We start from the raw sequence: 23978 nt of genomic DNA on the forward strand, positions 1-23978 counted from the left end.
CCAATTGTGATAGTAAAGAAGAAAGAAGGAAACATATAGACAATCATTCAACAAAAACAGATATACAGAGTGTCTGGAAAAAACAGGACCTACAACATTTTTCCAAATAACCCCTAAATGTTCTACTGCAGCAGAAACTTCTGTCTGAAATTCGGGACATTTCTGAGTACTTTATTTTTCAACAGGATGGAGCTTCACTCTTAATTAATGAAACCCCAGAATTAATTGAACCAACAGGAGGACAAGGTTGAAGAAGGCCAATTTGAATACAAATTATGAATTAACTAAGAAACCCCCCAATTATATTAACGTATTTTCAAAGGTCATACTAAATGTTTAAACAATTACAAAGTATTTTGAAACTATTTAATAGGGTCCCACTTTTTCTGGACACCATGTAGATATTGTTAGAAGTGGCCATCAATCAAACCAGTCAAACCACTGTTCAGTCAATTCCCTGCAACCACATCCCGATCTGTATCCCTGCCAAAGGCTAGTTCAAATAAGCGTGTTTTTACTGCTGTTTTGAATTTGGGGAAGGATGCCTCAAGTCGGAAGGCAGGGGGTAGCACATTCCAAAGTGACGGTGCTTCACAGTAGAAAGCACACCGTCTTGTAGAATCATGGAATGTGCGATGGTCCACTAATGAACGAAGAGGTCTAGGTGGAGCATAGGGAGTTACAACAGATGACAAATAAGAAGGGATACCAGAGTAAAGAATCTTATGTGCAAGCACTAGCAAAGAGAGGAGACACTGCTGCCGATCAACAGAATCAAGACATTGCAATTCAGGTACAAGGGTTGTCTTAAACACCACCTGAGATCAGGAGATCCTGCATTAGAGAAGAAAAGGGATTCTTTATGTGTGGTTCATGAACATGCAAACAGAAGAAAGCGATTTGTCTCCACAAAAACTTACTGTCATGTCACATCACCATAAGATCTAAGCTGAAACATTATCCAGAGTGTGAAGAGTAACTTGTCACTGTCCAACTGTACCAACCCCAAACGGCCAAACGGTAATTTTTTCTTCTAGTGGGGAAACAGAGGGAGGGAGGGAGGGAATGAAAGGGTTTAAAATGTATTTGCTTTTAAGAGTTTTGAAACATATCAGAGATGAACTGTACAGCACAGCAAAAATACACTTATAACATATAGTCATTTTGCTTTAGTTGGTTTCCACTAAATTATCTATTTTTCTAAACAGCCCTTGCAAAGGAAAATACAATACAGAGCCATGCTCTGCATCACTAGTTGGATTTTAGCCCAGCACAAATTAGACTATTTAACATTTATTCTCCTCAGTAGAAAGCTGAAATTTGTTCCAGCACAACAGAAACCAATGCCTGAAAGAACTTCATTGCCTCTAATCTGGCTGCTATTAGAAAGGGATACTTGGAACACATTTCAAGCTGCTTAATGATGTTTGTAGAACCATAATTACTTCAGTCTGAACATCAATAAAGACCCTTTCTAGTCAGCTTTATTTATGTGTTAATGCTCTTCTGGTCATACCAAATGTTAGTGACACTGTATTGCATAACCAAATTCAGTGAAGAAAAAAAATAAGGATCAAAGCTGATGACTCTGTGGTAGTACTGCACACTGCCATGTCGAAGACCCCAGGTTCAATTCTGGGCACTGCCATGTAGACAAACCTCGGTTCAATTCCTGGATCTTATGCTTTCTGTTTGGGCTGGAACTATGAATACAGTACGCAGAGAAATTTAAACTGCCTCTTTTTTGGGAGAGGGAAGCAGCAGAGAAGGGGACGAAGCAAGGAGAGAATCTGTCACCATGCAATGGTGACACCTAGTGGCCAAATTTAGAGTCCAGATTAGCTGGGTTCTGGGAGGAGCTGCAGTTTGAGGCTCCTGGGAAAGGAATAGCACTGTGATGGGTGGCCCAAATTTGGAAGGATTATAAAATGGGGGGGGGGGGGGGGGGGGGGGGGAAGAAGTTGATGGGCCACAAAAATGAAGAAAAAAACAAAACAAACACACCTGAACTTAAAAAGATATGAAGGAGTTCTTTACAGCATGAAGCAAATTTAATGTATTAAATTAAAAAGTTCATCAAATGTGATCAAAAATATACCAAAACATGATTTTTTTTACAGTTTGGTATACATTTTTTTTAAATCCAGTTGTCCTTGCATCTAGAAAATGCATGTTACTTACTACTAGCCGATGACATTCTGGTGAAATCAGACCTGTGAAAACAAATCACAGTCAATGCTTTTGGTAAACATTTTCAGAAGTGTCACCTACCCAAACATAGTTAAATCATTTTAAACAAGACCCCAGAGCCACTGACCCCAAATATCGTCATTCATGCTGTAGTCTAAAATTCTTTAAAATTCACACCCAACTTCTTAGCATTACTATCGCTTTTAGCACTTGAAAGTGAGCTAGACCCTCCCTCTGTACATCATTTCAAAAGTACACATGATAATATTACAGTTTAAGTCAAAGGTTTACCACAAATTCATTAAAGTGAAATATTTTTAAGCTGTTCCCCAGAAGTCCTCCTGAACCTCTGGGTGCAATGGCAAATGACAAACACACACTGCAGGAACCAACTGCATTTCATTTGACAGAACTGTTCCAAACACTTCTGCTCAGTGGAATTACAGAAGAGCAACTAAAAATTATTTTATATATTTATCACCTTTTTGAAGGAATTCACTTAAGGTGATGTACAGTAAGAATAAATCAATCAAACATGAGCAATAGGCAAATACAGCAGTAAAAATATTCAAATAATACAATATTTTAGAAATACATTCGTTTTCTTTTGCTTTCCATTGATAAAAAAGCAAGCACTTGTGGCATGTACTTTTTGAAATGATGCATGTGTAACACTAGGGCTCACCCTGCATCTGCTTATGCCCTGTAGGAGGCAGCCTAGTATACCTTCAGGTATCTTGAGTTTGTTTTGGGGCTAAATTACCAGTACCTGGAATCAGCATTCTAGGATTTGGGTCTGCTAAAATGTGTAGATGTCAATAAACAAAAGAGACAGCTTCTCTCCTTGTACCCCAGAATTTACCATAGAACAGACAGCGTTCAACAACAAACAGCTTTACTGGCATATACTTATATTAATTATATTGTACACTGTAGCATACAAATGTATTTACAAGAATATCTGTAATCAGGTTGAATCATTAAGCAGATGTTAACACATTCATTAGTTTCAAACATAAATGAACCCTGACCTTCAGGTACTGGTAATGGACTGTAATGCAATCCAGACCAAAAATCACCCAGCTATTTAGAACTAGCAGCTTAAATTGGCTGAAATAAAATTAAGAGGAAAAATAGTTAAATACTCTAGAGGGGCTGCACAGACTGCAGGTTTGGAAATTTCATCTCTCCTATGCATATGCAGTTTGAGTGCTCTAAAACTCTTTTCTTGGAATCAGAAACTTCTCAACCATGTAGCCTGAGTTCTGCAGGAACTGCAGGTCCTAAACGTGGTTCCTTCCTACTCCCAGTAAGAGAATGACATGGGGATGGGGATCCGCAGTAAGTGCAGGGATGGGGACGGGGACAACACCCATGAGGACGGGGACAAACTTTGTCCCCATGTCACTTTCTACTTTGAAATCTGTTAATCAACTGGACTGTTATTTATGTTTGATTGATACAGATAACAAAATTTTTATGTTTTGGAAAAGCAAGCAAAGCATGGGGGATCCTGTACATCCTGCTACCAGCACATCTTCTAAGAAGACATCTTGTATTGCAGGAGGGACTGTGGAAGACAGGAGAGCTAGACTGAATCCTGAGATTGTTGATGACTTCTTATTCGTCCACAAATTTAAAAAATCTCCCCTACTGAATGGGTTGTATTTTGAACCCCTGGACAATTTAACTGGGTGGATTAGGATTCCTTGGGGTAGTAGAAGGCAGCTATTGTTGGGGTTGGAAGGGTAGAGGGTGGTGGTGGTGGGAGGGTTGTTATAGCTGATAGTTGTTATTACTGTTTTCTATTTGTAATTTATACACAACAGTTGCACAGCATATTGTTCCTTTTTATACTTTAACAAAAATATTTAAATATAAAATAATAAGTGTCCGAGTCTTCTCAGATGAGAACAGAGCCCACAGGGATGGGGTGGGGATGGAGACAGAACCCATGTAGACGGGGTGGGGACAAATTTTGTTCCACTGTCATTCTCTACTCCCAGTCACTGAATAAAATTTGTAGTTTACCTCTGGTAAATGGTAGGGATTCTTTTCTTTGAAGTCCCTCTGTTTCTGCTCTGGCTTCAGCCAGGCTGGGTGGCTCAACACTAGACTACTACTACTACTACTTAACATTTCTAGAGCGCTACTCGGGTTACGCAGCGCTGTACAATTTAACAAAGAGAGACAGACCCTGAGGAACCTTTATATGCAAGGCAGACAAATTCCTTTCTTCTTCTTTCAGCTTTCTGTTGTGGAACCTTCCTGCTTCCTGAAGCCCCTGGGAATTAGGAGCTGAACTCTGTGGCCTACTATAGGCCAGCTTTATCACCTCTAGTCTCTGCCTTGACTCCCTCTCAGATTTCAACCAACACACACACTCCAGTTGTATCAGCCACATCCCAGAGTTCAAACTACCCAGCAGAAGTTAACTCCCCTCACTCACTGCTGGTAGAAGCAGAGTGATTCCAGCAACTTCCTGTGAGTGTCACTGCAAGGGCTTAAAAGAATCCACACCAGGTTTTGTATTTAGCTGCCTGTAGGCTGTGCTTAGGACCCACAGCAAGCAGGACTACCTCTTTTACTCCAATCAGGGTGAGAAAACTCCACAACTTGGTCAGTTTTTTTTTATAAGCTCAAGAGAACTTCCTTTTAGTGAATTTCTTACATATGCAAGACAGATTTCTTTTAAGCTAGCTTGGTTGTGTACAGAAGTGTAGACAAAACTTGGATGTTTCCCGAGAGTGGATTCACATCACTTACACCACATGGCATAGGAATGGGAGGGAGTCTGTGTGTGTGTGGTGGGTGGGGGGGACAGGAAGACACAGGGGCCCTTTTACTAAGGTGTAGTAGGCCCAACATGAGCCTACTCTGAGGTAAAAAAGCACTACCGCTGGATATGCTAAGGCGTCCCACAGTAGTTTGGCCATTCGCGTGTGTTACTCCCGCAGTAAAAGGTATTTTTTATTTTTTGCCATGTCTGGGGGCAGAGACTAGGCATGCCTGTGCTAACTGGGTAGGCGCATTACCACATGCTACCTAATTAGCGTGGGAATAGCATGGCAGTCCTTACAACTTCCTAAATAGCTGGCAGTAAGAGCTCCTGGCAGTAATGGCCATGCGCCAATGAGGAAATTAGCAGGTGGCTATTTAAAAAAGCAGCCTTTTTACTGCCGCACTAAGAGTGTACACAGCCGAGTGTGAGAAACCCACGTGCTGAAAGCCACTTTTTAGTGTGGCTTAGTAAAAGAACCCCATAGTAAAAAAACTAAAGAAATGTGGATCCTATGTGATATGGTGGGGTTGGGGAGGGTTATAATTGTACACATCAATCCCCAAAGCTAACCTAGAAATCCCAAAGCATAACACTGACTGGGACTAGGGACAAAAATGGAAGTAATGAAAACTTCCTTGCAGAAATCCATGGCTTCAGTTTCATGGTATCCAATAAATCTGAGCCCGTCCAATCAGTTAAAAATGGCAATACAGACACAGCAAACACCAAGAGGATAAAAACAGACAACATACACCAACAGTCAGGCATGATTCCCAACAGGATTTATAAAGAGCACAGTAAAACACAAATTAACCTGAATTCATCTGCTGTGAATGCTACATACTCTGTTTTACTGATCTCAATAAAATTCTCACTCTTCTCAATGTGTCATACACCATTACAGGAAGGCAAAGAGGTCAAAATACTTTGAGTCTGAGACAGACACCAAGTTGCACCACTCCTCTTCACCATCCAACTTCATTAGAGATCTGAAAACAACTTTACCAAGGTTCTGTAGAGCCTTTGTGTAATACAATGGATTTTTTTTTAACTCAGCTGTGAATTGAATAATTTATTTCTGATGTGAAAACTAAAACCTCCCAGAGTGCTGTCAAGGAAAGCAGACCAAAGCAGCTGTACAAAAACACAACTTTACTCTTAAACCAATGAGCATGCAATACATTTCTCAGAGTTTCAGATTTCACATCCATCACCAATCAAAAATAAGCAAATTAAATAAAACTCCTCCTCCAGAAAAGAACAGGTTGTATGTTTCAAGTCAGTCTAAGGGCCCTGTTTACAAAGGCACGTTAGTGTTTTTAACGCGCCTACAATTAGTACGCATGTTAACAGTGTAGGCGCTTATAGGTATACTGTAGATGCCTACACTGTTAACGTGCGTACATGGTTAACGAGTGTTAAAAATGCTAACGCGGCTATAACATGGCTTAGTAAATAGGGCCCTAAAAGACCAATGTACTAAAATGCACTGATGTTTACATATGCTTTTAACTTGCATTAATTCTTACTACATATTAAGGGGCATTAAAAAAAGTCTAAGTCCAAAAACCCCCCATCCTACTCATAACGTCAAAAAACAAAATAAAAACCACAACAAAACCTAGACATCTCAAAGTCCTACTCAAAGAGGAAAAACATCTAGATTTCCTGTTTGATTATGGCTGCGAGATGGAGGTTTTTGCACTGAAAATGTCCAAAATGAATAGCCATTTTCCAAGGCAAAATGTCCAACTTCTGAAATTACAAAAAAAAAAAAAAAAAAAAAGAGTCATGAATGTCTGTCTGGCATCATTTTCAAATATGTGGTCATACAGATGTCCTGCAGAACACAGAAGTAGCCTAGTGGTTAGTGCAGTGGACTGCAAACCAAGGGGCACAAGTTTATACCCCACTATATATATATATATATATTTTATGTGATCCCTCTAGGACCTGAAAAATACCTACTGTACCTGAATGCACACCATTTCAATAGCCCTCAGGATTGCAGGTTATTTATACATTTAAGTACAGTGGATATTTTTCTTTTTCTGGAAGGCTCAGATTTATTAAAAAAAAAGTTAAAGTTGGATTTGAACCTGGGTCTCTTGGTTCACAGTCCACTAACCTACTCCTCTGGCCTGTGTGCTGCTTTGTTCAGAACAGCCATAATACCTGCAGCTGACATAGAACCTGGTTTCCTTTCCAGCCTCACTTTCAGAGGAGAGAGAGGGGCCACCAACCATTATTAAGGAAGGGTAAGGCCTTAATCCATCCAGTGGTCAGCTGCTCAAATCAGAGCACCTTTTTTTATCTTGGACATGGCTGAAACAGGTCACGATAAAAGAAATCCTTCTTTTTAGACATGGATGTTCCTTTCCAGTCGAAAATCCCTGTTGGACTTCCTACTTATGGACACTCCCCCAACCCCCCCCCCCCCCCCAAAAAAAAAAAAAAAACCAAACATGCCCACATCATGTCCCCTTGCTATTTGGACAAACGGATCAAAATTTGACTTTCCAAAATCTGGATTTTGACATTTTTAGCAGATGGACCTTTATAAGGCATTTTAAGACGTCCATCTGCTTTGAAAATGAATAGATAAAATCTATACAAAACAGGTAATCTGAATAATTATGCATATTAGCTCATTACCTATGAAAGCACAGTAAAACAATGTGTTAAACCATGTTCATCATTAACACAGGCACATTCAATAAAATTAAACTACAGTGGGCAGCATGTATGCACTGGGATGCTGTACTGTGAACCATGGCACTGTACTGTGATCAACAGGGTACATGTGGGTGCTCCAGTGTTGTAGCTATGTAGCTTATCCTGTTCTGAGATGTGCGTGGGGGGTTCTGCAGACTGTGGGGTCCTTTTACTAAGCCTACATGCACCCAACACACATCAATTCGGAGTTACCGCCTGGCTACCGCGTGGCCCAGGCAGTAATTCAATTTTTTATGGGCGTTGGAAAATATAATGAATGATATAAGTGAATGGGTGGTGGTAAGGTGTCCGACCCAAAATGGACGCGTCCATTTTCAGCAAAATAAAAAGGCCTTTTTTTACAGGTGCACTGAAAAATGGATGTGCGCATCCAAAACACGTGCCTACACTACCGCAGCCCATTTTTCAGCACACCTTAGTAAAAGGACCCCTGTGTTTGCTCGCTCACCTTGCCAGGGTCACCTGGATTTTGGATCAAACCCTTGCTGCTGTGGCCTGGGGCACCCTGTGCCTGCCCTCCCTGTACAGCTTGTCCTTGTTTTGGAGGATCAGGAAGGTTAGCTAGAAGCTTTCTTGCTCTGAAAAGTTCCTTCAGGCTTCTGCCTTCCACGAGCATGAGGGCTCAGTAGGGGGCCCTAAATATATAATGGGAGTGAGGCCCACAGTCACAGAGATAGTCAGGTCGTTGCTGAAGGGGCTCTGTAAGTGCGTGGAGCTGGATATCTTCCACTGTCAACTGGGACAGTAGGTATAGCGTTAGACCTTTTGCGCTACACCTCTCTAGACCATCCTAAACTGGATTGCCATATGCGGGACCCAGACCGTACAAGCCTGCCCAGCACCAGCCTTAGTTTTTACAGCCAGAGTTGACATACAAACACACATGCTTGTTGGGCAGACTGGATGGACCGTAGAGGTCTTTCTCTGCCATCATCTACTATGTTACTATCCAGCTTATTTTCGAAGGAGATTGCTGGCCATCTTCTGACACAAATCGGGAGATGGCCGGCCATCTCCTAAAGCCGGCCAAATCGGTACAATCGAAAGCCGATTTTGGTCGGCGCCAACCGTTTTCCATCACGGAGCCAGTAACTCTTCAAAGGGGCGTTTCGGTAGGGTAGCGAAGGCGGGATGGGGGCGTGCTTTGAGATGGCCGGCTTCGCCCGATAATGGAAAAAAGAAGGGTGTCTCTGGCGAGAATTTGGTCCCTTTATTTGGTCCCTTTTCTTTCAGGTCCAAATCCCAAAAAAGTGCCTGAACTGACCAGATGACCACTGGAGGGAATCGGGGATCACCTCCCGACTCCCCCAGTGGTCACCAACACCCTTCCACCCTCAAAAAAACTTTAAAAACTTTTTTTGCCAGCCTCAAATGTCATATCCAGATCCCTGACAGCAGTATGCAGGACCCTGGAGCAGTTTTAGTGGGTGCAGTGGACTTCAGGCAGGCGGACCCAAGCCCATCCCCCCCCTACCTGTCACACTTGTGGTGGTAAATGGGAGCCCTCCAAACCTCCCCCCCAAACCCACTGTACCCACATGTAGGTGCCCCCCTTCACCTATAAGGGCTATGGTAATGGTGTAGAGTTGTGGGGAGTGGGTTTTGGGGGGATTTGGGGGGGGCTCAGTACCCAAGGTAAGGAAGTTATGCACCTGGGAGCTATTTTAATTTTTTTTATTTTTAGTAGTGCTCCCTAGGGTGCCCGTTTGGTGTCCTGGCATGGAAGGGGGACCAGTGTATTACAAATGCTGGCTCCTCCCACGACCAAATGCCTTGGATTTGGCCGGGTTTGAGATAGCTGGCCTCGGTTTCCATTATCGGCGAAAACCGAGCCATCTCAAACCCGGCCATCTCTGACATTTGGCCGGCCCCAACCGTATTATCAAAACGAAAGATGGACGGCCATCTCGTTCGAAAATACAGTCGGCCCCGCCCCTTTGCGGCGCCATCCTCGGAGATGGGCGTCCCTGGTCGAAAATGCCCCTCCATGTTATGTTACATGCAACCCTTAAGTTTTGTTTTTTATATCATTCATTTTCTAATTAGAGATCCTGTGTGTTCATCCCATGCCTTTTGAGTTCTGCCACTACTTTTTTCTTTACCACCTGCCTCAGGAGGGCATTCAAGGCATCTACTACCCTCTCCGTGTAAAATAATTTTCTGATATTACTCCTAAGTCTACCAACCCATAACTTAAATTCATGATTAACACAGGATTACCACATGAGACCTTACTGACTTCAAAATGGGTGGCAGTAAGCGCTCATCACTCGCTAATTTTTGTTACTGGCCACACACTAATAGCAACATTAGTGGCCTAGGGGTTAGAGCACTGGTTTTGCAATCCAGAGGTGGCTGGTTCAAATCCCACTGCTGCTCCTTGTGATCTTGGGCAAGTCACTTAACCCTCCATTGCCTCAGGTACAAACTTAGATTGTGAGCCCTCCTGGGACAGAGAAATATCCAGAGCACCTGAACGTAACTCACCTTGAGCTACTACTGAAAAAGGTGTGAGCAAAAATCTAAATAAATAAATAAGCATGGCCATTAATTGGGGAAAATATAAAATCAGCCAATTTCCATCTGATGTAAAAAAATAGCCTTAGAGTGCAGGAAAGACCCACATAAGGACACACTTTTTAATGTAACTTAGTGAAAGGATCCCCTTAATCTTGATATTCTATCAATTTATGCTGCTCTTTAAACATTTTTGAATGTATGTGTAAAATAATTTTCAAAAAATGTTTTAATGTTTGATTCATACAACATTCAGTATAAACTTCCTCAAACAGACTATTTGAACAATTATCATTTTTGTTCTACTTTATTACGTTCATGAATTGTGTTTAAGTTTTAATTATGCAATTTCATTTGTACAAATTATACATTTTATTTTTTGGTACACTTTTTATGTCATTATATTTGTATATTTATATCATTTGCATTGTAATGTGTTCTTATTAGCATGAATATTTCTATGTATTTTTATGCAGACCCCAGATGTAGGCAATATGCCAAAATATAGTCCATGTTTAGACTTAATAAAGCTGCTTTCTCCACTCCATAACCAATTCATTTCCTTGTTTTGTTGTTGATGCAGTGTTGTTAACTCCGACTTTATGAGCTGTTCCCATTTCCAGATTATTTACAAATATGTTGAAAAGCACTGTCCCAGAACAAATCTCTGGGGGCACTCTACTATTCAATGTGTTTCTATTGAGGAAATTTACCTCTATTCAGTTTTTTCTATCTTTTAATCGTCCCTATCCACAATAGGACATTCCATCCTATCCCATGGCGTTTTAATTTCCCAATGAGTCTCTCAGGAGGGACTTTGTCAAAAATGTTCTACAAATCCAGACATACTATAAATTGATTGGCTCACCTTTATTCACACTTTCAAAAAGATGTAGCAGACTGGGGAGGCAAACTTCTTTTGGCTAAATCCATTTAGGCTTTGTTCTATTAAACTACATGTTCAGTAATAGTTTCTACCATTTTTCCCACACTGACATCAGGCTCAGTGGTCTGTTGTTTTCTGGATCACCCCTGGAACTCTTAAAATTGACATTACATTGGCCACCCTCCAATCTTCAGGCACAGTAGACAATTTAATGACATGTTACAAATTATTAAACAGAAGAGCTTCAATTTCATTTTTCAGTTCTTTCAGTTCTCTGAGATGCATACCATCTGGTCTAGATGATTTACCACTCTTTAGTTTGTTATTTTGCCCAGGTTCACAGAGATTTGTTTCAGTTCCTCTGAATAATTATCATTAAAATATATTTTCTGCCTGGGTATCTCTCTTATATCCTCCTCATTAAAGACCAAAGACTGAAGTAAGAACTTGGTCTGTTTTTTTAAAACATCTGCCTCAGGGGAAATCTCTGCTGCTCACAAAATGATAGTTACCGTGCACTTCACCACCCATTTGACGTGCACATTTACTGGTTCCGGGGGGGGGGGGGGGGGGGGGGGGGGGGGGGACGACGACAATGTTTTTTCCTGACGCAGATGTTTTTGAAACTTGGACCTAGTCAATTATTTTTCACCTTATAACTCTTTATAAGACTGTCTGTGCATTCCCGAGGACAGTTTGCTAGTTTCTTCTTTCCTATATTGGATTATTATTAACGGTTCTGAAGTTTGCTTGAAGATCCATAACATAAGGCTAAGTCAGTACATAAGTACATAAGTACATAAGTAGTGCCATACTGGGAAAGACCAAAGGTCCATCTAGCCCAGCATCCTGTCACCGACAGTGGCCAATCCAGGTCAAGGGCACCTGGCACGCTCCCCAAACGTAAAAACATTCCAGACAAGTTATACCTAAAAATGCAGTAGAGTGACATTCACTCTACTGCATGCAAACTTATCTCATGCACATTTGTTATGGATATACTGAAAACCTGACCCATTTGCAGTCCTTGAGGACTAGAAGTGAATACCACTGAGATAGATAAAATTTACTATATTATAGAGATGCGTGATGTAACAAACATTCTAGTTTTCGCCAATGCTGTAACTACCTAAAGACTATAGCAATAGTTTTTTGAAGTAAAAGTTACCCAGCTTTCCTTTTACAGCAGTAGGTACTACCTAATAAAAAGACTGATTTTATGAAATGATGTAAACAAAACCTGCTACATAATTCAAAATCAAAACACCTGCATATGACTAATAAACCAATGGGAGATATATATGGCAAAATAGTGATACATAATTTATTAGCTTGTTTACCTAGGCTTAATTATGTGACATATTATAGCAGGTTCCATTATGCAAGGAACAACATCTGCAGATTCATATATTCAGTTTATCTTTCTCCTTTTTCAGTAATTTCAACTGAGATTTTTTTTTTGCTAGTATGTGCTGTGAGGGAGTCTGCAGGAAGCTGCTGCTCCCCCTTAATAATACTGCCTCACAGTTGCTGAGCCACCTTAACCCTCAGACTCCTACTGCCTACGTCTCCATCACCTATATGTGACTCCCAGACGCTACATTCAGGGATCCTTTTACTAAGCCGTGGTAAAAAGTGGCCTTTGGTAGTGTGGGTGCGTGTTTTTGGTGCGTGCACTGAAATTAGAACTAGCACATGCCTATTTACAGCCTGAGCCCTTTCCGCCATCCATTGACACAGCAGTATATTACCTACCCATGCACGCCAACTGCTGATTACTGCTGGGAACACCCTCCCCCCCCCCAACGCCAACTGCTGATTACTGTTGGGAACACCCCCCCCCCCCCCAGTAGAAAATTATTTTCTACCACGGGATTCGTCACGTGTCAAACTCAGTGCACTAGCCAAGTCCTTATCCAACCAAGGCCTTAACCCGTTCATCTATGCAGACGATGTCACAATATACATTCCCTACAAAGCTAAACTGACAGAAATCACCAACGAAATCAAGCTCGGCTTGCACATTATGGACTCACGGGCAAATGCATTTCAACTAAATCTCAACAAAGAAAAAAGACACATATCCTTATTAATTTCCTATTATTTTTTTGCTCCCCTTGAATTCCTAAATTTTGGATTTCCAATTTATGGACTTGAGTATCAATATTTACCTTTTTGATTGTTAATTTCTGTTGATATATTTTTATTTTTATGATGCTTTTCCAATCAAGAAGTTTCTTGTATATTTCTTTAAATTGAATAAATAAAATAAAAAATAAAAAAAAAGAAAAAAGACACATTACCTCATCCTCTCATCCCAGCACAACGTGGACAATCCCACAAGTATCGACACCCGAGATCACTCCCTCCCTATCTCAGACAGTCTGAAAATCCTTGGTGTTACAACAGACCGCTACTTAACACTGGAGAGTCAAGTGAAAGCTACAGCAAAGAAAATGTTCCACTCAATGTGGAAACTTAAACGCGTGAAACAATTCTTCCTGAGGGAAACATTCCGTAACCTAATACAGTCAATGGTAATAAGCCACGTAGACTACTGCAATGGAATCTATGCGGGATGTAAAGAACAAACTTTAAAGAAACTTCAAACCGCTCAAAACACAGCAGCTAGGCTTATAATTGGAAAAACGCGATTTGAAAGCGCAAAACCCCTCCGCGAAAAACTACACTGGCTGCCAATCAAAGAACGCATTGCCTTCAAAATCTGTACCTGGGTTCACAAAATTATCTAGGGGGAAGCCCCGGGATACATGATAGACTTTACCAACTTACCAACTAGAAACACTTCCGCATCATCACGAACATATCTAAACCTGCACTACCCAAGCTGCAAAGGCCTCAAATACAAATCAATATATGCATCCAGTTTTTCATACATCAGCACACAACTGTGGAACACATTACCAAAGGCCTTAAAAACGATGTACAACTACTACTACTTGACATTTCTAAAGCGCTACTAGGGTTAGGCAGCACTGTACAATTTAACATAGAAGGACAGTCTCTGCTCAAAGGAGCTTACAATCTAAAGGACAAATGTATAGTCAGTCAAGTAGGGGCAGTCTAGATTTCCTGAAAGGTATAAAGGTTAGGTGCAGAAAGCAACCACCTAAACTTCCGGAAAACTCTAGAAACTAACCTGTTCAAAAAGGCATACCCTACCGACCCAAATTAACTGCCAGATTTCAGCAACACAATGAACTATAGTACACTATGGACCTAACACAACTCTAACGTTGTACGATTCTCTAATGTAGATATACCACATGAACTTCATCTTATCACAACTCACTATGTATTTATTCACACCGTAGTCCGCAAACACCTCTCTGGTACTATGTAAGCCACATTGAGCCTACAAATAGGTGGGAAAATGTGGGATACAAATGGTGGGAAAATGTGGGATACAAATGTAACAAATAATAATAATAAATAATAATAAAAAGAATTACTGCTGGGCACATGCGCTAGCCTAGCAGTAGTGCTGATTTGGCGCTCGCTACCTGCGCCTTATTAAAAGGGCCCCTCAAGTAGGCCAAGTTAATCCTGGAGACTTGAAGAACTGTGTGTGAAAATCCTACCAGTGTCCAACCGGTAATTAATATCTGGTGGGAGATTGAACTTTATCTCTGGGTCCCAGGCCTGAGACAAGCTGGATATACTGTTTTTTGTTGAGAGATAGTAGTACAAGCTGTGGCCATGCCAAAGCAAGCCACAGGAGCACAATTCATGACTCTAAGAACTGGCTGTTTGTGTTTATGTTCCTCCTATCTGTGAAGTGAACAGGATTCTCCCCAACCCCAGCACATGAATAAATTAGTAGTTTATGTTCACCTTTAGCTTGCTGTGCGGCTTTATTTTATTAGGACTCCAGACCTGCCTTTCTCTAAGTTCCCACACTACAATCAAGGTGCAGGTATCATATTATCTGGGGCTATTTGGAAAGGTTCTTTGAGAAAACTGTGATTAAAGGGTTATCACAATTATACAAAAGTAAACCTTACTTGCTACCATGGGTACATATTGAGGTGAGGAAAACTAGTTGGGCCCAGGGATATAGAGACCTCTCTCTCACTAATCAACACACAACTGAAAGTCTTGTATGGAACATACTGTATTTAACTCTAGAAAAAAATCCATATATACAGCAATATTGGGTAATGGTATGGGAAGTAGGGGCGTAGCCAGACTTCGAGGTGGGAGAAGGCCAGAGCCCAAAGTGAAGGGGTACATTTTGGTCCCCCTCCCCACCGCTGCCGCTGCTGCTACTACACATACCTTGGCTGGCGGGGATCCCCACCAGCTGAAGCACCGCCACCGCCGCATATGCCTTGGCTGGCAGGGGTCTCCAAACCCCGCCAGCTGACACAGCCGCATTTCCTGCCCTCTCTTCCCCTTATGTCATGTCTGGTATGCTCATTTTAATGAAATTGAGCATGCGTGTATGCTCAGTTTCACTAAAACGCGCGTGCTGGACGTGAGGGGGGGGCACATTTTGGTCCCCCTCCCCCCGCCGCCCTGCCACCCCCCGCTGCCCTCCACTTTCGGATTAGCGAGTGGTAAGCCCGAACTGGACTTACTTCTGCTTAGTAAAAGACCCTCTAAGTATCTTAACTAATTTCCTATACAGAAGATATTTTATTTATGTCTCAGGTGTCAGCTCTATAAAATGTAAAGTATATGTGAACATATTACTACTGAACATAAAATACATCCAACTTCTCTTGTTTTCTCTCTAAGTTCTGCTTTATTTACACATTGCAAACAAAATGTCCCTGGAGGGCTTGCAATGTGAGTTTGCAAGTAAGGCAATGAAAGTTTAAGTGACTTGCCCACAATCACAAGGAGCCGCAGTAGAATTTGGACTGGACTGTATTTTCGGCCCACTGCTCTAATCATTAGGCTACTTCCTCTAGTTCTCTGATGAAACCAAATTTAAAATCCTTCAACTGTAAGATGCTATGAAACACGCTATTCAGTGTCTTTTCTTGCTCCTCAGTGAGATTTCCATTGAACCTATTTTTATACTACACAATAAGAAAGGAACCTGCGCAGGAAAAAAGTACATTAACATAAAATTGATAAAAACTTATGCTATATGAACAATGAGGCAGATTTGTGAATTGTCATCTCTTATACTTTCTGGGCAAGTTACTATTAAAAGTACAAAACTGGGCCTCAATGATATTTTTGAGGAACAGAACATTACAGAACAATAACTGTTCAAAATCAAAAACAAGAGGCAATCAAATCAAACCCAGATGTCTTATGTCAGTTTTTTGAAAAAGAGAAACAGGTCTCTTCCCACCAGTTTCACATGCCTGTTTTTTTCTCATCTTTCTTATCCCTTTCCATTTCATTCAATTCACATCAATCTGTTCATTTCTTTCCCTATTTTTCTCCCACTCCACTCTCTCGTCTGCCTATTAATTTCCTGATATGAAATAAAATTTTGCTCAGTTTTAGATAACACAAGCATTTCTCATACTACCATTCCAAATCATAAAATAAATTGGCATATACCAAATTCAAATGTTATACATAAATGTTACCAAATGTAGTGAGGTGAATGCAAAAGAGGATTTTCAAAATTCAAGGTCCTTTATTGTAGTCATAGTAACAACTCAACCACCAAGAAAATATTCTTCTCTCTCTCTGGAAACTAAAACGATTAAAGCCTTATTTCCCAAGATGAGTATTTTGTAATTTAGTCCAATCATTAGTCTTAAGCCGAATCGATTACTGCAATGGCATATACGCAGGGTGCAGAGACCTACTTCTCAAAAAGCTACAAACTGCCCAAAACACAGTGGCTCGACTAATCTTCGGTGCATCAAAGTTTAAAAGTTCCAGACCACTTCGTGAGAACTTACACTGGCTTCCTGTATAGGAGTGCATAACTTTTAAAATTTGCACCCTAGTCCATAAGATCCTCTACGGAGCAGCTCCAGCATATATGGATGCCCTTGTCAACTTGCCACCAAGGAATTCACTTAGATCTTCTCGTTCATACTTAAACCTCCATTACCCTGCGTGTTCTGGACTCAAGTATAAAACCATATCCACTTCCACCTTTTCCTATATCGGCACTCATTTGTGGAATACATTGCCTAAATCTGTAAAAATGGTTCAAGATCATCTGACTTTCAGGAAGTCTCTCAAGACCTACTTATTTGGGCAAGCTTACCCTAAAGATCCCGTCCTGCCTCTGTGATTCCTGGACGCCAACTCATATAACGATCTTGTGGACTTAACTACTTTCTCTTAACCCTGTACCTTCCCGCCACCCGTATCACTTTCAATTTATTGTACTTTCCTGTTTGTAACTAAATGTTGTAAGCCACATTGAGCCTGCCAGTGGTGAGAAATTGTGGGGTATAAATGATATAAATAAATAAACATATTAAAAACCCAATGTTATTAAGGCTACTATGGGGAATTAGCACTTGTCAACTGCTTGGAGCACAGAATTTTGTGAGAATATTCTTAACAACTTTACAGTAACACATCTGGAATAAAACATTACTTCATTTTCAAAGATCGCTCCTTTCTAGCTGCACTCTTTTTGGTCTTTTCTGGGGCCATAAACACACCTTTCAGTTTCAGGCTACCTCTATTTTCTGTTGAATTTTGTAAAGTAATTTATTCCAGCTTTGATTAGACAATAGCAGCTTTTTTTCCATTTCATTTGTTTAGATGCTCCATTGACTTCTATGGTCCCTTACGAACCTATAGTTTTAGAAAGGTTTAATGCAAAGCACACATATTAAGGGGGGGGGGGGGGGGGAACATGCAGCACATCAATGTTTCCTTCTGCTTACTAAAAAAATAGTTCATCAGCAAGTATCAAGCCAACGATAGAAGAAAATCATTAAATGAAGGAAACACCAAAACAAGTCAAAGGGCAAATTTCTCAAATACTCAGGTTCCCACAGCAACTCACTTTCACCCACAATCACTTCTTCATAGCAACTAAATACTGAGACCCTGAGAGTAGCTTTCCATCCTGGAACCCACTAATGATGTATGATTTCATGGGGAAAGGCTGGTGAAAGAGATATAGCTTTTAAATTAAAAAAAAAAGTGTCCATTTCTCACACTTGTCCAGACGGACAAGTTTAAAAGAACTTGTATTTCTCTTTGCAATGGAGCACTTCCAGGTACTGAGAAAAAAAGAGAGAAAGAGAGCGAGAGAATAAAACATCCAGGCTGGAAGCAGAGCTTTCAGGGGAGACAAAAGCAGTCCTACAAATTAACCATGGTAAGGGGAGGGGGAAGCATAGGCCTAGGCAGGGAATGTTATACTGGTGCAGTCTGCTGCCTAAAAATCTAAAAATAATGCAGCAGCTGTTTAACAGTAATAGAAATATAGAACTAAAAACAAAATAGAAGATAAGACAGTATCTTTTATATTGAACAATACATTTTTTGACTAGCTTTCAAAGACAATATCTAGTCCAATAAGATGGTACCTTTTTTATTTTGTTTTATTTCTATTTATTATCTTTATATTTTTAAAGACATTATGGGTTCCTTTTACTAATCTGCGCACTTAGTTTAAAAGGGCGTACCACAGGATGCGCTGAGACATCCTGTGGTAAAAGCCCAAATGTGCACTTGCAAACCATGCATTAAAAATGTTTCCTTTATTTTTCTTCGAGGGGGCATGTCTGGGGGGCAGAGAATAGGCATGACAGCATATACCAATTAGCAAAGCCACATTACCATTTGCTGATTAGTGTGGGATCAATGTGTGAGCCCTTACTGCCTACAAAACGGGTGGTGGTAAGGGCTCATATGCTAGTTTTTAGTACTGGCTGCACGCTGGTAGCATTTGCGCATGGCCATTAATCTGGAAAATGGAAATTCAGGCATTTTTCCAGCTGCAGTAAGAACAGCCTTAGCGTGCAGGAAACACACAGGCAGGGGCACACTACGGCCAATTTTTAAAGCAGTTTAGTAAAAGAACTCCTGTGAAAATCTATGTATGTTTAAGTAGTTCACCAGTTAACATTTCAGGGCTAGAACTTGTACCCAAAGAAGTTGCTGGGATTATTTTTTTTAAAGCTTTATACAACTTAAAACAATTTTCCAATTTAGCTGTAATGAATGTTGCCGCGCCCCCTCCCCAGTTTTATTTACTTTATCTTTACGCTTCTTTCACTGAGGTGCTGCTGCCACTTTTTAATTAAGAAGATCCGATCATCTCTTGGTGAGAGGAGAGCCAATTTTCATTATCATGATTTGTATATAGCACATAGCAAACTACACCGAACTGTACAGTGGGACGAAATGGTCAGCGGAATTCACTATAGACCCCCATCCAGCAAGTCACCAGTGCTTCACTGCTAAAGGCAGTTGAGCCTATAGGATCGCTTGTAGGTCTCCAAAATATTGCCTGTTCCGGCAAGAAAATTTTACCGTGGTTGGGGGAAAAAAGAAAGAGTATGAGTTAAACATCCGCGAAAAAGTGCATCTTACATTAAAAAATTGCTCACCGACACTATATAATTTAAGTTATTTTCCTAGATACCAAGCCCACACAACACTGACAGAGAGAGCAACTTGCCATTTTTTTTGTCCTTAGCTTAGCAGTTAGTCAGACAACCGAGAACCTACCCAGCAGTTTCGGCTCCGGAGTCCACACACTGCTCCTTCGGGATGGGACGATTACGTCTGTGCCTCTGCATGACGAGCAACAGCGCACTTTCTGCCGGCATGCGCCTTCTTACCTCTCACCCCCGCGCTTTCATCAGCCTGCCTGTCGCGCGCTCCACAGATTCTCCACTGCTTGTCTGTGTTTGCAGGTGCTGCCTGTCCTGATGCCGCTGTCAGACCCAGTACTGAAAGGGACCCTCGTGGCATCATTCACGTGGTGGAGGAAGTCGTCTTCGCCTCGCATCTGCCTTTTCTATGGCGAGAAGTTTGATGAATTTTGACACGCAACTTTTAGTTTTTTTTCTTAAGGGGGGGGGGGGGCACTGTCAACATTTTTTTTTCAAATTTCAATAAGGCACTATTTTGTTTCAGCTATGTTTGCCACTTTATTTGTAGCAGTACATTTCTCAATTGAAGTAGTTTAAAAACATAAGACCTACCATTCTGGGTAAGGCCAAAGGTCCATCAGGGCCAGGATCCTGGCCGTTTCCAACAGTTGCCACTCCAGGTCACAGCAGGAATCTAGATTCACTTGCAACTTCTACCCTATCCTACTCAGTATCACCCCTCTGTCCTTGCCCCTGTTATCTTGTCATGGTGAGTATCTCCCATCTGTGTCTCTATTCTTGCCCTGTCCAATATCACTTTCTTGTATCTGTATGCCCTGGCAGCATCTCTCCTTCCCTCTCTTCGTTCCTGTCTTTCTTCCCCACAAAAGGGTGCAGCAAATATTCCTCTCGGCCCTCGCTCCTGTTCGGTCTCCATTTTGCAGGTGCAGCCCTTCTCCCTCTCTCTCCTTTCCCCACACTTCTTCACATCGTTCCCTTTCCTTCCCCCTCATTGTGGCAGCTCTTCCTCTTCCACCAACCATCTGGCATCCTTTCCTTTCACCTCTCACTCTCCTTCCTTTACTCCCAAAGCCTCAGCATTTCTCCACTGCCCGCCGCGGCGGTCCTCCAACCTTTTTGTGGCCATTAGTACTAAAGAGACATACCAGGCCGGCCAACCAGCCCAGCAGTTATCTTTCCTCTGCCATACCCCCGCCCCCCCCCCCCCCCCAGAAACCGGAAGTAGCGTCAGAGGAGGTGGGACGCAACAGAAGAAAGGGCCTGCACCTGCTGGAAGCTGCTTCTGTGCAGCGCTACCTCTGTGAACAAAGTTGAAGGACCATGGGGGCGGATAGTGGAGAAAATGAGAGATGCAAAGCTGCACACATAGGGGAAGGAAAATGAAGAGATCCAGCTTGGCAGGGAGGCAGTGGGTGAGACTGGGCCCCTTAAGCATGTGAGCTGGAGAATGCAGTAGTATATGCCTAGAGAGACCCAGTAGATGTGTATATATATATATATATATATATATATATATATATATATATATATATATATAAAGAAGCCCATGTAATAATCTTCAATTGTACCCAGTTATCTAATACAAGGGTAACAAATTTTGCTTCCAGCAGCTGTAAGCCCACCTCTTCAATGCTGCGTTCGGCACCTAACCCTTACCGTTCAGTGAATCCAGACTGCCCCAATTTGACTGCCCCGATCGGACCGACCGTTCACTTGTCTATTAGATTGTAAGCTCTTTGAGCAGGGACTGTCTCTCTTTGTTAAATTGTACAGCGCTACGTAACCCTAGTAGCGCTCTAGAAATGTTAAGTAGTAGTAGTATGCAAATTGAGTGAAAAATGTGTGCTAAGATGGAAGAGTAATAGATCTCACTAGTGCTGACTCTCTGTTGCAACCACTAACCCCCTAATTCTACAAAGGTCACCAAAAATTGTGTATGCACCCAATTTGTACGTGCAATTTAATGGAATAAGCTAATTAGCCCTAAGCAATTATTGGCACTAGATTTAATTGGAATTTATGTGCATAAATATAAGTATAGGATTTGTGCCTAAAATTTTACATGCGAGTAAAAAAAGGGGGCATGGAAATGAGAGAGGTATGGGTGGAATGGGAGCATTCCTATCATTTACATGCATTGTTCTAGAATAAGGGGGAATATGCATCTAATTTAGGCACATCCATTTGCACCACATTTCAGTTAGTGCAAATTGCTGCACCTAAAGTCCTAAGTCTGGGCCTCCAAGTCTGCTGCAGTGGGAAGTAAGAAGAGAAGGACAGATACTAAAGAGTGGCGAAAAATGCAAGGGCATATACAGGGAAAGGTGAAGATGGAACAACAGAGGAATGGATGGAGAGCAGAGGGCAAGGTTAGTGATGGAGCTGAAGGTCGGTAAGCTAAAAGTAAAATCCAAGTGCTTGTTTTGGTAAGGTCAAACATTCTCCATCTGTTCTAGGATTACCAATAACAATAGAACTTCATTAAAAATGTATTCTTTTTGGACAGGAATGCCCAACTAATTAAAGGCAATTGTACTCTAGAAAAGTACATGTACTGTACATTTAAGAGGAGAAACCTAATATATTTTGATACACCTCTTGTTTGCAGGTAAACACTGAAAAATAATAAAACAAAAACTGACATATAAAGAGTAATTTTATAAACTTTTTTTGCCCCTAAAATACTCTTACATGCATAAAAGAGCACTTATAAATTTAAGTAATGTTTAAAAGTATGTGTGCTGCAAGCCAGCATGTACTTGTACAGTAAGCATGCTAGGGGAGGAGTCTGAGTGGAATGATTTATATGCATATTTTATAAAAATATATATTAGGTAAATTCTTTTTATAAAATAGGCTAAAATAGATGTCTTTCTGCCCTATTTCCCTATATGCTCTGTTATAAGATTACTCCTATAGAGGAGAACCACAGCTGATCTTATAAATGGATGTATTCAAAATCTCACTTAAGTCAGTCAAGCCCACCATTCTGGTTGCATGATAAGTGTGAATCTAAGAAACACCATAACTGTTAAGGACTGAAAGCCCATATAAACTTAGCTGGTTTGGGGTAAATTCAAGAAAGTTTGCTAAGCTGCAGCATAACCCTCTAATTCTATGAAAGTTGCCAAAAATTGTGCATGCAAATTTGGGTGCAGTGCATTCCCAATTTGTGAATTTAATTGAATTACAAGCTATTAGCACCAATTGGCTTTTTAACAAGCAAATAGTGGCACAAATTAGATTTAATTGGAATTTATGCATGTAAATTAAGGCACAGGATCTGCACCTACATTTTACGTGAGAGTAAACAAGAGGATGTGGAAATGGGAGGATCATGGGCAGAATGAGGGCGTTCCTAGCATTTAAGCGTGCTGTAATAGAATAAGGGGAGATATACACCTAATTTAGGCACATATATTTGCACCATGTTTCAGATGGTGCAAATCACTGCACCTAAAGTTAGGTGTGATTCCCAGGTGTAAGCACTTTTATATAAACCACACCTAAGTGCAGCTTATAGAACTTTTTTGGCACCATATATAGAATTCACCCACAAGTCTTATCAGTGTAAGTCTGTATTTATGTACCTAACTTTAGGCGTGAGCACTTACGCTAGCTGGTGTCTTGCGTATTAATGTAGACATAAAATAAATGCAGTAATGCAACATGTATGCACAAGTCCTGGACATGCCCTGATCCACCCATGCTCCGCTCCAGTCCACAACAGCCATGCAATTGCTCACTATGGATTATGTGTGCATATTTTATAGAATCTAATATAATAAAACGCACCGTGAACATTCTGAGGACAAAGATTCTGAAGTCACAGCACATGATAAAGGTTTCATGGTGGTGAAGCCATCCGACAAAACACGGACCTATCAGAAGGGGCTTGCCCACTAACAAAGCAGAACTGTTACCAGGCAACGGAATGCGACATAGAACTCACCTATCAGAACAAAAAAACAGAAGACGGGAGGAGCATTCAGCTGTAGAATGCCTCATTGTCTGAGCAGCACAGAGAGCAGACGAACGCCGCTGGAAACAGAGAATATCCCAGCACTGTGTATGTACACAAATATTGTTGTTGGACCTGGGGAAACAGGAGTACAGTGTGCCCCTCGCCATCTGCAACGTGCACCGCCACCTGCAAAAATTAAACCAGACCTAGCCTGCATCACAGACTGACCCAGGCGGGGGGAGGAGTAGGGAAACACGCGGAGCGTGTTTCCCTACTCCTCCCCAGCCTAGGATTCGGTAGAGACTGGCTGGCAAACTGCTTGAATATACAAAACCGCTAATTCCTTCAATATACAAAACCGGAGGCAACAAAGAA

The 23978-nt window shown here is 41.2% G+C and overlaps 1 protein-coding gene across 6 annotated transcripts in view; it reads right to left on the bottom strand.

The window, feature by feature from the left end:
* The window catches only part of FAM124B (family with sequence similarity 124 member B), a 103692-nt gene extending 83429 nt beyond the window's left edge, over nucleotides 1-20263 (bottom strand). For 2 of the 6 annotated variants that reach the window (XM_030216276.1, XM_030216270.1), the window contains exons 1-2: nucleotides 19752-19923; nucleotides 2182-2213 (exon numbers count right to left, since the gene is read on the bottom strand). In XM_030216276.1, the coding sequence (XP_030072136.1) occupies nucleotides 2182-2213; nucleotides 19752-19852 (133 nt within the window). In that variant the 5' untranslated portion in view covers nucleotides 19853-19923. Of the gene's footprint in view, nucleotides 1-920; nucleotides 1034-2181; nucleotides 2214-19751; nucleotides 19924-20230 lie in introns of those variants that run through there. The other 4 variants (XM_030216274.1, XM_030216272.1, XM_030216271.1 and 1 more) reach the window with 4 other exon arrangements.
* Between the last annotated feature and the right edge of the window lie 3715 nt (nucleotides 20264-23978).

The sequence above is a fragment of the Microcaecilia unicolor genome, chromosome 10, assembly GCF_901765095.1.
Source record: "Microcaecilia unicolor chromosome 10, aMicUni1.1, whole genome shotgun sequence".
Lineage (NCBI taxonomy): Eukaryota > Metazoa > Chordata > Amphibia > Gymnophiona > Siphonopidae > Microcaecilia > Microcaecilia unicolor.